The 17,361-nt window shown below is 38.0% G+C and overlaps 1 protein-coding gene across 19 annotated transcripts in view; it reads right to left on the reverse strand.

The window, feature by feature from the left end:
- The window catches only part of BLTP1 (bridge-like lipid transfer protein family member 1), a 127,858-nt gene that overhangs the window by 47,574 nt on the left and 62,923 nt on the right, over positions 1-17,361 (reverse strand). For 18 of the 19 annotated variants that reach the window (XM_065062106.1, XM_065062120.1, XM_065062119.1 and 15 more), the window contains exons 35-48: positions 16,045-16,242; positions 15,160-15,371; positions 14,696-14,847; positions 14,202-14,352; positions 12,610-12,762; positions 11,137-11,377; positions 9,633-9,781; positions 7,595-7,814; positions 6,531-6,689; positions 4,347-4,522; positions 3,626-3,801; positions 2,332-3,038; positions 901-1,140; positions 370-463 (exon numbers count right to left, since the gene is read on the reverse strand). In XM_065062106.1, coding sequence (XP_064918178.1) covers positions 370-463; positions 901-1,140; positions 2,332-3,038; positions 3,626-3,801; positions 4,347-4,522; positions 6,531-6,689; positions 7,595-7,814; positions 9,633-9,781; positions 11,137-11,377; positions 12,610-12,762; positions 14,202-14,352; positions 14,696-14,847; positions 15,160-15,371; positions 16,045-16,242 — 3,028 coding nt within the window. The remainder of the gene's footprint in view (positions 1-369; positions 464-900; positions 1,141-2,331; positions 3,039-3,625; positions 3,802-4,346; positions 4,523-6,530; positions 6,690-7,594; positions 7,815-9,632; positions 9,782-11,136; positions 11,378-12,609; positions 12,763-14,201; positions 14,353-14,695; positions 14,848-15,159; positions 15,372-16,044; positions 16,243-17,361) is intronic. The other variant, XM_065062105.1, reaches the window with a different exon arrangement.

A 17,361-nucleotide genomic window follows, 5' to 3' on the forward strand; every position in this document is an offset into this window, starting at 1 on the left:
CTAATATCTTTTACTGGAAACAGAAAGGAACAGGAGTGTTCATATGTATGTAACCATGCCTAAGACTTGTGCAATTGGGTGCCCTATACTGAAACCTACTAATACATTCACCATGTTCCTTCTCAGCTGACTCAGATGTGCCTCTCACAGAACAGCCTTCTGTCAATGGGCACACGCCATCAGCTTTATGAGCCAAACTCAAGGCCAATTCTGCCGCAGCTGCACGGTTGCCACCAAACTCTATGACTTCGCGGATTGATTCTACATAAAACATACTTTCTCCATGTTAAGCTTCATACCGTTACTGTCACACAATGACACTACTTCTACACACTTGAACAATTTTTTATTTTCAGGCTTCATACTTACTGGATATTTGGGGTAATTCCCTCCAGCAGGACGATATTGACGCCCCCTATGTGAGCGGTGGCACACGTCTCGGTCATCTTTTGATGTAGTACATCTTAAAGAAAAAAGATACTTAAGAGCATTTCGTTCAGTAAAATACTTCCAGTCATGCCTACTGCTTTCAAAAATATAGCAGCAATAAAATATTTGAAAAAGTACAGTTTTAGTAGTCACATTAAGTAATACTGAAATTAAATTGTGACATGAAGAAAGCTTTTGAAAATGGAAGGATTTACCATCTTCTGAAAGAATTTTCTTCATGGTGCTTTCTGCAAAAAAAACCTTTAAAAATCATTCAGCATTATAACAGTACCTTTTAAAAGAACTTGTTGAATGTTATACTATCCACACACAGACATAACGTACATCTGTTTACACACAAAACATATTAAACATGCACATACTTATACATTAGTGTATAGGTATGCACACACATAAACACATAAAGCTGCCACTGAACTTAATCACGGAGCACGTTTTAGTTTATCCCACCTTTCATTTTTTCTTTCAGGGTGAAACTGCCGTGGATTCTCTTCAGTTCCGACTCCATGGTCAGCCCCCCGATGTCAGCCTCCAGGTGGGTTCGGTTCACCATGCCGATTCCAAACACGATGAGAGTGACGTGCTGGGGCTCCGAAGTCACCAGGCTGCGCTTCCTCTGCGCGTCCCTGCCGTTCTCCTGCTCGTTCTCAAACACCACTCTACAAGCAGGGTCGGTCGGGCTTCGAACACCTACAAAAATGCAAAGGAGGTACTTCAGGGTATTTTACAAAAATTCCTTGGCATACCTGATTTGGATTAGTATTTAAAACCCAGGATCACATATCTTGCACATCAGGCGAACTCTTTAGGCAAATTATTTGGGCTTCGCTTATACTACTCTAATAACACTGCAACTGAACCGAATCCAAGACACAATGGGGACAATAACGAGTGATGTGATTTAATTATTATTCATTGATATATTCTTCTGTACTTCATATAAATATTCATATTTATGTGATTTTATTGTTATACAATGAAAATCCTCTGACAGTTTCCAATTATTCTATTTCTTTTTTGATCATGTCACATCCAAAGCTTCTTATAAGTTAGTTTTGGATGAGCAAGTTTTCCTTTTCAACATTAAGAACATAAACACAGTATAAGAAAGTTTACGTTTTCTGAAAATATCACAGCTGTGGATACGATATTCTGTAGATGAAAGATATCATCCTCTGTTTAACAGAGCTCTCATTTAACACTTTCTCAGTTTTTCATTCTTTAGTTAAAAAAAGTCCCCAAAAATATGCTTAACTATATAATTCCCTGCATACTTACAACCACCTAAACTCACAAACAAAATAATGATGCTAAGTCAGCTATCAAGTATCTTCTGCTTTGCTAAAACACATCAGAAACAGAGAGAAAAGATTACCTTAGATCTCATAGCTTTGGATGACACTATGGCTCAAACACCTGTAATTGCTGGAATCTACCAAAACTAATATTTCACCATTTTCTTATGTATTTTTACAGATGGTAATACACAGCATTTCCATGAGCCTCTTAAAAACAAAACAGCATCTAGGCAGGAACAAGCTCAATCTACTCTGTACACAATTATTCAGAAATCCACGCTCAGTCAAATTCAGATTAACAGCGCTGTGCAACAATACAAGGAGACTGAATTCAAAACTAATCAACTAATATTTATTTGCCTATGTCTAGGATTGAAAGAATCAAAACAACTTGGAAGTTTTTCTTCATTGTACATCATCTTGGCAAACTAATTACAAGCCCTCCCCATCCTCACCACTTGCCACTCTGATCCATGTTAGATGTAGTGGGCAACTTTTAAAAAACACCTTATGATCAAGCTTTAGAAGAATACACTTCAGCAAAAGCACACACTCAGTTATTTGGATTAATGGACTAGTTTACCTGTTGGCCCAAAAGTTTCAGAAGACTTTTCTAAAATCCCGGTTGGATCAGAAATGAGCGAATAGAAGTTCAACAGTTTATACATATTTTGCCAGCACTCAGCAGAAGGTTCACTCTGTTCTGACACAGTAATAGAGTCAGAGTCATCCATATGAATAGTCATGTGGTCAACTACATCTTTTGAACCCTTCCTGGACACTTTAGAAGTTCTTCTTTCTGACCTCCCCAAGGAATTCTTGTTTCGAGACTCTTTTTTGTTGTTCTCATTGTTTGTTCGTTTGTTCTTGGTGTTGTTCACTCTGTTACCTCCATTAAGACTCCCCCGAGAGCTTCGGCTGAAATCAGAAGAGCGGAAGTCTCTGTGTTTACGGGTTTTAAAAGTCGGTGTTGGAGAGGCTGACCCAGCTGTGTACCTGCTGAGCTTGATGTCCGTCTGCGTGGCTTTGATATCATCGATCATCGTACTGAACTGATGGATAAGACGAACCAGTGCCATATCCACATGCTGGCTTATGGACTGGCAAGATATTGTAAAATTACAGTGAAAAGTATTATAATAGCGTTTATTCAAGTCATGAAAAGAAAGGGCATTGGTGGAGTTTTGAGGTGTGCACATGGACTTCTCCATGACAACAGCACTAATACTGAAAGTTTCCAACATCAAAGCTGGTTTGAATTCAAGAGGAAGAAGATTGACAGCTCCTTGCCTAAGGAAATAAAAGCTACAAGTTACTACTTCATTTCTTTGCATGTCTAGTATGGAGTCAAACACTTTTTACACAGTAATACACCTGATTTACTGAATCCAACATTTTATTTCCCTTAGGTCTGAATATCAAAATGAACTCTTATACTTTCATACTGCATGCTACTAACATAGTACTCATTCAGTTCTATGTAAACTTTGTTTGGTATGCAATCTTCCCATCACAACCTAAAGCATGGCCTGAGGGGTGGCAGAATTCAGCATCTGCTCTGAAGGTAACCTCATTTATAGGATCAATTACAAAACAGAATTTAAGAGCCTCTCAGATTTCTCCCACTATTATTCCCACCAGCTCTCCCTTCCCCAATCTCCCATTTTCAAAAGGAGCAGAAGTTCAAATACTTAGTTTCCAAACCATTCCATAGGAAGATTAAAAAAAATATTCTAACAGGAAAATAGACAAGATTAAAAGAATACAGGACTGCTCCTTATTCTATGAAAGTTCCTTGGAATTTTATGTCTTCACATGAAAAACCTAATTGCTGTTCTTTAACCAATATACATATTTCCAAATATCTCGTAACCTACCTTCGAGCTCGCTTGCTTTTCCTTTCCTTTGCTGTATCTGAATCAACAATATCTGCTCTTAGGCAGTCCAGGGTTCCTGAGAAGGAAAGGTACTCTCCAAAGTACATCCTGTAGCAGAGCGGCATCGCATCCTGAGACTGAATTCCCGTGTAACTTAGAAGAGGTTTGAAAACAACCTACAAAACAAAACCCACCGGATTTACTTCTTGTCTAGCTTATTTCTGTATTCTTGCTCCATCATGTGTTGATTTACAATCAGCTACATAAAAAAGAACATTTTAAAGTTTTATTGATAGTGCTGTAAAACAGAAAGGAAGGGGAAGATTCAAAGGATAAGCTTTATGGACTTTTTTGACTAAGAAGACTGACTACACGGCAAGGTAACACTGAATGTTTAGCTATGAAAGCAATGTTTCTGCATGTTACCCCAACAAAAAGTACTCTGCAGGACTAGGGTACTCTTATATATGCTCCAATATGTTCTTTGAAGTTATAAACCAATGTTCTATTAATCACCATTCATAAAGCTTGTTGCAGGACACCTCAGAGGTTTCTTCAGCCTTTTGTCTTTGCATAGGAACACATAAGAAACATGTAGAAAAACAGGGTAATGTTTTCATCATGGTCAGATATGTTTGGTTTTCATTTTGTGGGTTTTTTTTAAAGTAGTAACTAGTCTCTCCCTACAGAACTCCCAAATACATCAGCAAAGCCCACCTACCTGTGCATCTGCTAGCTGGACAGCAGGAAACCCCTGGTTACCCTCTTCTACACCTGCGATGTCGTCCTGACTGGTGCTGTGCTGCGAGTGTGTGCCATCCAGGGTGTTCTGGTCACTAGACAAAACTGTGTTGAAGTCTGAAGCAGAAGGTATTGTAGGAAGATTGGGAGCCACACCTAAAAAATAAATACTCATGGAACACTAACACCACAGCAAATTTGAACACCATCAAGTCTGTAACCTCACAAAAATGGCATTTGGGATAAAGAAACAGTCTGATAGTGCTTAAACGGGTAATAGAGATAGCCCAACTCACATCTGGAAAGGCCTTCTGTCTGTATTGTATTCTACAGGATATTAACACAGGTTTAAATTTAAATAGTTTATATAGGCTGAGCAGCCTACACCATCAACAAAAAGCAAAGATTATCCCCAGATGCAGATACTTGCTTTTAGCTTTCTATGTCCTATAAGCCTCCATGTTTTATTAGTCTCAATACAAGACCCACTTATTAGGTCTCTATACATCAGTCTGTAGCCAAACATGCTCTTCATAAAAATGCCCATGCACAGCCACTGCTCCGCAGTTGTTCTATTCACCAACAATCAGACATGCAGCACAAGGGCAGAGTGATGCTGAACCATCCGCATCTTGAGCCCAGACTGGACTCAGCCTCCCCGAGACCAAGTTCCTCTGACAATGGAAATTAAGCATGATTCTTCAGAACTCAAGCTTACAGCATTTAAGAGAGCCACAACTACACGCACCCACAGAAACATCATTTGAATAGATCTGTGTTAAAAATCTTGAAGTAATTTCAGGAATGTGAGCTTGTGAATAAACTATTATAGTTTGGGTAGGAAAAAATACAGCTTTTTCTGAAAACAAAATTGAAAGCTATACTGCTACCCTGTGATTCTTTTTGCAGCGAAATACATTCCTGCCGAGAGAAAAATTCCATCAGAGTTCCAGACCCGAGCGGACGGAGGAAGGAATGCGGTCGACCCAATATGAGTGATAAGCATACCTCAACTTTATTGATGCACTAAGCTGATTTATATAAGACTTACAATAATTATGCATACTCGTCACCTATTAATTGGATAGTATACAGTAATTATGCCTACTCGTCTTCTATTAATTGGATAGTATACAATAATTATGCCTACTCGTCTTCTATTGATTGGATAGTATACATAATGAGCTCAACCTTCTTGTGGTTTCTCTGGAATGCAACCTTCTCACCCTGCTAGAGATAATTCCCCAGCTTGTTTATCTAAACGCTCAGCTGAACCAGAGAGCAACCGCTCAGTACTTTTCCACTATGCTACACCAAACTCATGCTAACTGAGGCCTACTCATGCTAACTTAGAACAGAATTCTCCTGATACAACGGATCAATAGAGCCATGCCCCTTCTCTATTAGCCATGTCCCAACACATTCCAGTTTACAGTTTACCAATTAAGCAGTACATACAGCCAAAAAATGTTTTGTAGGATCAAATTATTTGTTCAATACTAAAAAAAGTAAAACCAACTTATTATTGCCCAAGATTAACATATAATGGCTGAAAGACTGTTAATAAAAGAAACATTCAAATTTAGTATTAGTGAAATGAAAATTAAGATGCATATTTGAGGATTATGAATGATGACAGGCTTACAAGAATAATAAACAAGCTGCCATAAATTGTTAAATATCTGTTTCTTTATTACACTTAAGTCTTTTCCTTTCACTTACCCTCCCTGAGGAACATTACTCTCAAAATATATGTTTATGTTTAGCTTCAAAATTGAGCTAAGAAAGAGCAAGGGCTCCAGTGTACAGAATCTTCATTACAAAACCAGCATATGTAAATGAGAGATTAAAAATAACTAACAAAACCCAAAGAACTCTGTAACTGAGGATGATTTTTTGGCTAAGCTTTTGGCAGCTTCACGTGGTTTTGTAAGCTGCACTTACAGTTCCAAATGTACAAAAAAGCTAAATTTTTGAGGGCAGGGTGAAGAAAATGAAAACAACGTTTTTGCTTTAATCACAGTTGTTCATTTTCCAGTTTGCTGAAAAGTTCCCAAGTATTAAAGTATTTACGCCCGTTGAACTTAAGTCACTTGATGAGAAAGTAAACACAGGAACAGCCGACCCAGAATCATCTCTTAAATTCAGCTGTAATTAGCAATACCTGTTGGAAGACTATTGTGTCCAGATTTGGTGGCTGGACTTTCTTGTACTACGCTTCCTCTGTTGCCCACAGCATTTGACATCCAGTTATAGAAACTCACAGAAGATGGTTCAGACAGCAAAGGATGTTCAGATAACATGTCTGTGGCCACAGTATTTCCTATACAGATAAAACAGAAGCTTTAGCATTTGTATCAAAGTCCCCAAAAACCAGGAACATAGCATAATTTTACTGACAATACACATTTACTATTCAAATAAGCCTAATACTTAAGGTTTATTCCAGTAAATTCTGTGGCAAACAGCACTACAGATGCTACCGCAGAAGTAATACTAGGAGACTAATGGATGTTGCACTACAAATGTCTTCGCATTTATTCATCTCTACCATTAATTAGAAAAAGGAGTCATTAAGAAACCAAAATACCTTTTTTTCTGAATAATAGTTCATCCCCTGACAGCAAAGGAGAGAGGTTTTAGAGAAACTGCAGTACAAACGTCTCTATTTTTCTTTATATAAATTATAAAAATTCACTCTGAACAATAACATGGAACATAAAAATGTCAATGTATGTATTTCAAACTTCTACAAAACATGTTTGTTCAAAAGACCATTACTAAAAATCTGCAAATTATTATACACACACTAAGTTACTGTAACGTTAGTTCTAGTCCACTTTTTGACCTACTTACAAGGTCAAGAAAAAAATGACAAATACAGAACGTTCACCTAATCTCCTTATTAATTGAAAAATATTAACTTGAGTAATTATGTACTATAATCAAAAAGTAATAAGGCTAAGTAAAAGCATAATATTTTATGTATTTTGTTAGTTATCATTTCTTTTCCCAACTTGATGTACTCACTGCAGTGAGTATTATAGGAAATGGTATAGTGCAGCAATGTCTAGGAACTGCTGTCAAAAAGTAGGATTATTATCTGGGGGAAAAATGGTGGAGGTAGGATCTTAAACAGAAATAACTCAAAGTGAAAATATAGTACCTTTTCCAAATCAATTAAAATAAAATCAATCCTCCCTTCAGCTTACTTATGCTACATCATACCTGTTCTTGTTAAAGAACTACTTTTAACTGCAGTTGTACTTCTTTGAGGTGTCCCTTCCAAAAGATTGTGCAGGCTAGGAAAGCTCCCAGTAAGATAGCTGAGCAGACTCTCCTTTCTCGGACTTTCTTTGACTGCCATTCCAGAACGGCCAACGTGTACTGGTGAATCTGTAGCTGTATCTCCACTAGTGTAACTTAAGGAATGATACGGATGTATACCCTTGTGAAGAAAACAAACAAACTAATGAAGTACTGTATAAAGTGCAAAAGGAAGCAATATTTACTCTGAACATAAGACTGGAACATACGAACTACCAAAATCTAATTCCTGCAAACTTCTGGACCAGTAGCACTTCATCTGGGGCAGGTTATACGCCATGCAGGTATTGTGCATAAAGATGCTATTGAATTCTCAAGTATTGAAATAATTCCACATGTACAAGTAACAAATGGAGCTGCAGATGTGTAGAATTATCTAAAGCAAATTTGCAGAAGGAACAGTACATACCACTGAATGTAACCTTCATTTGTATTTGATCTTCAACTTATGCTTATGTATATGGTCTTCAACTGAAGACCAAATCCCTTCCACCCCTAGCGTAAGTGAAGTGCAGCCTCTGGGGAAGGCAAAGAATGAAAGCTGGGGACATCTGGCACCAGGAGGAAAGCTTCTGGTCCACCTAAAGGCTTACAAAATGAAACAGGTTCTCTGCCCTCAAAATTGAACAAGAGCCAGATGTGCTTCCAAGCAAAGCATCTGTGCCACTTAACCCTAAAGCATGCAAGACCACCAGGAGGGAGCAGCAAGCGATAGTACTGGGCAACCATCTGCTACAGGGGACAAATGCACCAGTATACGCTAGGATCCAATAAGCTGGAAAGTAGCTAGGCAGAAAAGGACATGGAGATCCTGGCAGACACCAAAGTTGAATGTGAGGCAGCAAGGTGGCTGTCCAGCTTGGGCTGCATTAGGCAGTAAGCTGCCAGCAGGTCAAGGAAGGGGATCCTACCCCCTACTCAGCACTGGTGAGGCCACACCTGCAGTACTGCATCCTGCTTGCAGGCTCCCCAGTACTGAAGAGAAATACTGGAGAGAGCTCAATGAAGGGCAACTAAGATGATTAGGGGACAGGAGCATCTCTCCAATGAGGAAAGGCTAAGAGAGCTGGGACTGTTCAGCCTGGAGAAGAGAAGGTTCACGGAGATCTTATTTATGCCTATAAATACGTGAAGGGAAGATGCAAACATGAAGCCAGGCCCTTTTCAGTGGTGCCAAGTGACAGGGCAAGAGGCAATAGGCACAGACCAAAACACAGGAGGTTCCCTCTCAACATCAGGGAACATGTTTTTCCTGTGAGAGTGACTGAGCACTGGCACAGGTTGCCCAGGGAGGCTGTGGAGTCTCCATCCTTGGAGATGTTCATAAGCCACCTGGACACAATCCTGGGCCACTGGCTGTGGTGGTCCTGCTTGAGCAGGGGGGCTGGACAAGATGACCTCCAGACACCCATTCCAACCTCAACCACTCTGTGAAAAACCATAGCTGAAAAGGAATTGGTAGAAACCATCAAGCTGCCTAACAGAAGACATACAGAAGACAAGAACCCCACACCACACTCTCAAAAACCTACAAATATTCACAGATTCTTTCTGTTCAGAAAGTAGAGAGAACAATGAAATCTTGTAGTTTTCTAAAAAGCTTGTGGAATCAAACAACCCCACACGCTATGTCAATCTTAGATTTTGTATAACAATAGTTAAATCCTCTAGATGAGAAACCAGAAAAGTTGAAGAACATCCTTAATAGATATATTGTCTTTAGGCTTGGCTCTGAAGCTCACTGGCAAGACGACACATCAAGAACACACACAGAATATACACCAGCTGATCACACATCAATTTTATAGGATAAGGAGCATACTTTCCATGTGTTAGTTACTTTTTAGATAAGTATTTATTCATCTGCAGCCTACAGAATTGCTTCTGAACAGGCCAGCTACAAACCACTTTCCCATCACGCACGGTGCTAGAAACTTACCTTTATCTTCAGCACAGAATCGCTGTGCGTGTGAGTCTTGGATAGTTTCCTCATGATCTCAGCACCAGTTACGGGCCCAGAGGAGCCACCAGCAGGGGGAGGGCGATTGGCTGTTCCTTCTAAGAGCATGGTGTGCTCGCTGACGGTAGCTGGAACCAAGCAAACCATTTTTCTCATTTGTATGTACATGTGAGGAACCACGATTATCTACTGTTAGGTACATTATCTATTATTAGGTACATTTATTTACAAGGAGTCATGGAGTTCCAAATTCTGACACACACCTACACACAGCTGTCTGTGGAATTCAAGGGAATTTTAAGACAAATAAGAAAACCTCAGACATGGGCCTAATGGAATTTATGTAATAATCTTTTTGTTCTTCTAATGTCATAGAACTGTTGCTCCGAGCTACAAATCCAATAGGAAGTTGCCAAATTTCACTTTCTTTTGCTAACTCTGGCATTGCTGATCATTTTTTTGAATTAAGATGCTTATATTTGCATGACTTAAATCTAGAAGCACATCTAATACAAGGCAGCAAAACTGCCACTTCCAAAATTCTTGGCAAAAACCAGAAGAATATACACAGGGGGGAAAAAACAAACAACTTAATGACTGTAATAGTCTGTTTCTGCTCAACCAAAGCAGATATTTTAAAGAAGGAGGAAAAAATGTCCATCACGCTGTATGATTATATACAAGTTTCAGACACAAACACCTTTGGTTTTGCTGTCTTTAAGCTGATAACTGCTACCTGGCTTTTAACCCAAAGCAGGTTCTCCTCCTGATTCTTTACAATTAATTTTTCCTCAGTGTTGCATACTTTTTACTTGAGAGAAGAAAAACATAAACATTCTAAGTCTGAAGACAGTACATAGTACATAGTACAAAAAACCAGTCAACTCAAGGCAGCAAAAAGAGCGCTCCAACAACACGTATTTATTTATGCCCTTCCCTTCTGTGGTTCTTAAGTCAGCTTTGTATCAAATACAAACCTAATTCAGCTGCTTCTGTTAAACTGGCCATGTGTAAGCTGGCAACAGAAGTCTACCATGTATGAAGTAGTAAAAATGAGAAGGAAAAATGTCTTCATAAAGAACAAATAAGAAGGTAGGTTTGAAACTATTCTTAGGAGAGCTCATAGAATTTCACGTTACAACTCTTAACTAAGGTCAGAAGCCACACAACAGAATCCTATTCGCAAGCTAAAAAATAATTAAGTTTATGTATTTCGTCCAGTACATAACAATACAAAGTATGTGAAGAAATACAAGCCTCCTGTTTCGTTCTCCCCCAAACAACTATTAAAATTATTATATTACTGTAATTCTAATTGGCAGCAGCAGCTTGAAAATGAAAATTATTCTAAAAAAGAAGCTTGATGATTTAAAACGAAGAATTATAATGTGTTCAAGCATTAAAACTACAAAAGATACAAAAGCTCTGAGAGGACCTACTTATCCCTATGAATGTATAGGGACACAGAAGAAGAGAAAAATACCTGCATCAAATTCAAACTCTGCTCCATCAGCACTGGTGTCGCTCTGAAGTCCCCCTCCGTTGTCCAACCCGAGTCCATCCTCGTGCTCGTGGCAGGCGTTCGGCTGCCACTTCAGTGGCTGGGCTGGCCTGTGCAAGCTGACTCCTTTAAAGGCTGGGGTCACCACAATGAACTTCATCCACTGCCTTGCCAAAGCAACCAGACCTTTCTTTAAGGTTACCAGGGCAGGAAGGCCATCGCTCTTAAAGAAAAACAAAAATTAAAATTGCGTATCTCAGCACTTTAAAGTAAACTGGGATAAAAACCCAGTCAGAACTCAACTCTTTGTGCTCAAGAGGCTTATGACAGAACCATGCCGGCACCACACGACGTCTGTTCAGATATAAGAAGCCACAGCACTAACAGATAAAGCTTCATTGAACACAGTAAATACATTCATTTACATTTACATGACCTGAGAATCGTGCCCAAGAGGCCAACAATGAACAACAGGAAACAGGTTTACTAAATATGAACATAAATGTACTTCAGTAGTTGTAAAGCTCTGAATGATGGACTAAAATTCACAACAGCACTAGACTGACTATAGAAACAGAACCGAAATTAAAAAAAGTGTGGGGTTTTTTTCATTGTTGGTAAGCAGTACTTTAAAAACATAAATTTGAGACAAAAAATAGGGATTGTTTTGATTACATCACTGAACTGTGCTAAAGAAAAAAACCAAGTGCTTCTCATTTTGACCACAAATCAAGCAGTGCTATTTCTGCCACAAGCCGAGCTATTTCTGATCACTGGGCTCTCAGCTCAATGCGGTGAAAAACGTATCCTTTAAGTCTGACAGCTGTGGAACTGGATTATGATAATGACACAAAATCAGGAACAAATACTCCTCCTTATACCTAATATGTTTGTTCAAACAATTATTTACCATTACGATCCAGGCATTTACATTCTGAAGCCAGCAAAAACAAATTAGATACTTAAGCCTTAAAGTTTCTACAATTCTAGCTTTTTTCTTAAACTGTCTGCATTATTTAAGTGTTTCTAAAGGACATGGAAACTCGTTCTAATGAGAGAATTTGGAATAAGCCGATCAGTGCAGGCATTTGCATTAATAATTAAGATTTATTCAATTTTAAAACTACAGATGCGAATTTTTAGCACTTTGCTGTTATCTTTAAGAAAAATTAAACTGGATAAAAAGGCCATTAACAATTGTAAAGACATATCTTTTTCTTCTATGATTTCTTACATATTTACTGCCAAAATAGCTCAACAAAAAATATGCTTATACACAGGCCACAACAAAACCAGCATATCTCAAAGAAAATGAAACTAGAGAAGCCATATCTACTTGGGTCATATTTTCTTGTTTGTTAACTTTGCTTAAACTGTTACCTAATTTAAGACATTAAAATTGGTACATCTGAAACTAAGACACTGAGTTATTTCCATTTTTACAGAGTAACTCACCATGGTAGCATCCTCAATAATGGAGTAATTTGCTTGATGAAGGTAATGGTGCAATATATTACACAGTAAACAAGAAGGATTTTCTTGCAAGAAACGAGCCACTTTGGTAAGCCTGTTGTACTTGCTTCTCAGAGGAAAGTGCATGCTTTTATTCTAGATTAAAAAGTAACAATTTTCCACATATGAACACAACTTGCAAACAGAACACGCGCATGAACTACAAGATTTCATCTATGGTACCACAAAATTCTAACCCCATTTTGAACTTCTGCAAAGATCTGCTACATGGATACCTACCTTATTTTAAGAGGTGGTATGTGGAAAAAGTCATATTTCATGATTATTTATTTAAACGAAGTAATAAAACGAAAGACTGGATTCAAATCCCAGGCTTTGCAAAGTCTTCTAGACTAATAAACAGATAAGTGCAGATAACCAAGATTTGAAAAGAAACTATTTCCAGTTAAAGAAAAGACACTTTCCTAAATTGGTTCAATGCTAGAAAAAGGGTAGAAAAAGAAATAGGAAGGGAGGCGGCAATAAGAGACTGCTGCAAAGGATGATTCTTTGAGCACAGCAGAAGACTAGCCTGACACTAAGCTCAGTCTTATGATGCCAGACAGGATCTCACCAATGGGTATCACCTCAAAATCTTCCCAATAGATGGTGCCAAGTAAACAAACAGCAAGAAGACTGCCTACACACAAGAAAGTTCCGTAGCAGATCACAGTAACACCTGATTTGTCATACAAACCGTCTGTTTCGCACTTCTCTGTAAACTGTTTCACCCTCACTATGCTTGTCCTCCCTTCCTGGAGAAAAGGAGGCTGAGGGGAGACCTTATCACTGTCTGCAACTACCTGAAAGGAGGTCGTAGCATGGAGGGTCTTGGTTTCCTCTAAGTAGCAAGTGATAGAATGAGGGGAAATGGCCTCAAGTTGCGCCAGGGGAGGTTTGGATTGGATATTAGGAAAAAATTGTTCATGGAAAGGGTTGTCAGACATTGCAACAGGCTGCCCAGGGAAGTGGTGGAGTCACCATCCCTGGAGAGGTTTAAAAGGTGTTTAGACGAGGTTCTTAGGGACATGGTTTAGTGCTAGGGTTAGGTTAGGGTTGGACTCGACAATCCTGAGGGTCTCTTCCAGCTGAAATGATTCTATGATTCCTCTAACAAGCAGATCCAATAAACACAATGATTCAATACATTGCAGCAGTACATAAGTTCACATTTTCTCCCAAAAGATACCATCAATATTTCATAATTTAACATACTTCTATATTGCATAAAATATACTGGATGCTACAGCCATGTTTCTTACTTTCAACTGGCAGAACCTCTAGTTATGTTACTTGGAGATGCACTTCTGTCAGAAGCACAAGACTTTTCCACTAGAATTTTTTTCCACTGGAATTTAGATTCCATACAAAAAGCACAAGTGGTGAGTTTTTGTGACCACTTCTGGAAGTAAAGGGTCATAAGAGGTGCTACAAATTCATTAGTGAAAACAATATCCAGAACCCACAACAGCTATATATTGCATATTGCACTGCTCTGTTCTGATATGCCTATTGATTTTATAAAGGTCATTTACCTCTAAAGCTTCTGTCATAATGCAACCCATAACAGCACAGATTCGCAGGGTTCCTTCAGTTTCTAACTTATTTAATGACGATTTCACTTGATCAATGGGAACAAGCCAGGCACCAACTGCAGGTGTTGCAGTACTCAAGAGGTTCAGCTGCCTATTGAGAAAAATCAAAAGAATTGCGTATTCACGCTCTGCAGCAGCAATTAGTACAATTTTTGAATGCTATTATGAATGACATTCAAACAGGTAGAATAGAACAGAAAAATGTCTTTTCTTTTAATCATATCCAACTAAAAATTTTCTAGCAATATTTCCATATAATGAGAACAATCAAAAATTGAAGAAAAAGTTACTGCAACATACGTAAAATCCAAAATTCTCATTTTCAGAGAAGCTTCCAAAAATATCGGAATTACATTCAGAATCTACCAAATACAACTGTAATTTAGCAAAGCAGAATTGTCACCTTCATTCTTTGAAATCAGGTAAAATTATACCTTGAAAATATATGGGCTGGAGAACGCACATTGGTAGGGGCAGCAAAACTAAACCAAATTTCTTTGATTGTTAACTTCATGCTGCAAGAGTCAGGAGGAGGAGGCATCAAGGGTATATCTTTTTTCAGGTCATCAGATTCAACCCCTTCGTCCTTAAAAAAGGAAACAAAGTCAAAAGTGAAATTGTTTTCCAAAGTAATTACACTGAAAGGCACTAACATATCATATGGTGCACTGTTCAAAAGAAATGGTTTAATATGCATTTAGGTGAAGAAGAAAATAAGCTAATTCTGCTCACCATCTCTCCCAAGACAATACCAAGAGACCTTGCAGAAAGCTGCAAGTTTAGTGTGCAAGCAGACACGATTAATTCATTTGGCACAATTGTCAATTTGATTATTAATTCTTATCACTTTAAAAAAGAACAACCCAAGACCGATCATTTCAACACAGTGCGCACATACCTGCTCATCTGAAACCGAGTTTCCATTAATATCTGAGGAAGGACTTATTCTGTCACAAGGAAGATTGTCATCAGACACATCGGTATTATAACCACTACCAGTTGGAGAATCGGAAGAGTTATTTGATGCAAGCAATCCACCTCTCTCTGTAGCACTTGTTTTACCCATGACTCCAAATGTGTTATACAATACTGCTCCAGATTGTCTTCCCCCTATAAAAACACACACACACCAACACTGTAAATGTTTGCAATGCGTCAACTTGTGTAACTTGCGTCCCATAAAAAAGATCTGCTCTTAAGAGGAGAAATGCATATGATTATGGTTAAACAAGATACATGACCATTTTACACAACAATTTATCACTACAATTTTTATTCCACAATTTAACGGCTAGTTGTAGAGCTTCTGTTAGTTTGTTACAACTAGATAAAGACTACTCGTGTGAAAATGTTTTTAAACATTATTACCCACAAAGAACAACTTGGATGACAGGAAATACCTGTATACTGTTTTTTTTCTTTTTGAAACTAGCTTTCCCCAGCCAAAGCAAAACTCCTGCCTTTATATGCAGACATCTACTGTGAGTATGATTGCAAGGTCAGGATTTAAGTGATCAGTGAAAACACCGATTCTTACCTTCGCTTTAAGTTCAGAAACTGCTGAAACCAGTTTATATGGAATTATTTCATACACGAGTGGCATTGAGTACTAAAAGCTCCTTTATTACATTATCTATTATGTGATATAGTTTATTTATACTAGACATGTACTATTTAGTATCACCTATATTCTGTAACTTCTAGTCAAATAATTGCTAAATTAGAAGACCTAACAACAGAACAGTTAACAGTTTCATAAAATAAAGCCTACTTAAAGCCTTACCTTTAATAGTTAAATTTTCAATTCCACACTCGAACATTATCCATCCCCACTTCTCTTGACTAGGACCAATTCGAGTTACATCTGGAACAGCTTGTTGATCTGTTTCATCCACAAAAGCAAATTCATCCAGCTCTTCCAAAGTAAAAAGAACTTTAGATTTCCCAAAAGGAATAGCTGTTATTGCACAAGTTCCAATATCTGCGAGAAAAAAAACCCACATATTTACCACTTGGTTACAAAATGAAAAGAACTTTCCACCTCCAAATACTTCTCTGATGTTTCTGTAAACACTGTTGTTTTGGAAGCGTTGCCTCTCTAGTACCCCTCAAACAGGACAGGGGGAAAATGGAAGTAAGATCAATTCAAAATGAAGCAAATAAGGAAGATGAAAACCCTTCCTCCTGGTATGTTAAGACAGGCAGCATAGTTTTTAAGTTTGGAAAAACAAGGATTGAGCAACACAAAGTTAAAGCTTCAAGACATTCCCAACCCTAAGACATTTGCCTTCATCTTTTTGTCGATTTGTGGTTCCAAATACACGTACAAACAAGGTCTTCAGATTTCTATCTGAAACTGGCAATTGGCCGGAAATTATTTACCAAAACCACATTCCTAATGAATCCCTAAGATTTAACAGCAACAAATGACAGTGATGCTGAAAGTATTCTTGGATAATCTGTTTTGGTAGAAATGTATCTGGTGTTAACTATAGCTTACTTGAAGGTTATTTAGAAATAAAGTTCTAATTTCGTTTTAAAGTCTGCTGCTTGGTTGGAAGCATGTTTATGTCTATGCTGGGAGAATGCAAAGTGCCAGGTCTCACTGACTCCTAAGAAAATATAGACCCAAGCAGTTTTTAATTAATTATGATCTTTGCTGTCTAAGATCCAGGAGGGGACTATGACCCCTTGATTTCTTTCATGTTAGGATGTAGCTTAAATATAAATCCTTTCTTCTAGTGACATTTCTGAAGGAATATTCTAAATAATTTTATACCTATTGCCTATTAACTCACACACAGAGCTAAATGTCACATATCTGGGGAAAAGAACTACACTAAGTCATTTCATATCCCTTTTCAATCCTCCCTCTCTGCCTCCAAATTATAACTGCAATCACTTTTGAAGAGTATGTGAAATGCTAAGATACCTAGGAAATACATTTCTCAAACATTTTAAATAGAAGATGATGGGTTTTGCTGGTTAGAATTCAAAAATTAACTGGCCTTCTTGAACATCTGCAGCATACCCAACACAAGGTACTACACCTACGATTCTATCCATAAAGAAGTAAAAAAGGAATTAACCATTTTAGTGT

This window comes from Columba livia, chromosome 4, assembly GCF_036013475.1.
Source record: "Columba livia isolate bColLiv1 breed racing homer chromosome 4, bColLiv1.pat.W.v2, whole genome shotgun sequence".
Classification (NCBI taxonomy): Eukaryota; Metazoa; Chordata; class Aves; order Columbiformes; family Columbidae; genus Columba; species Columba livia.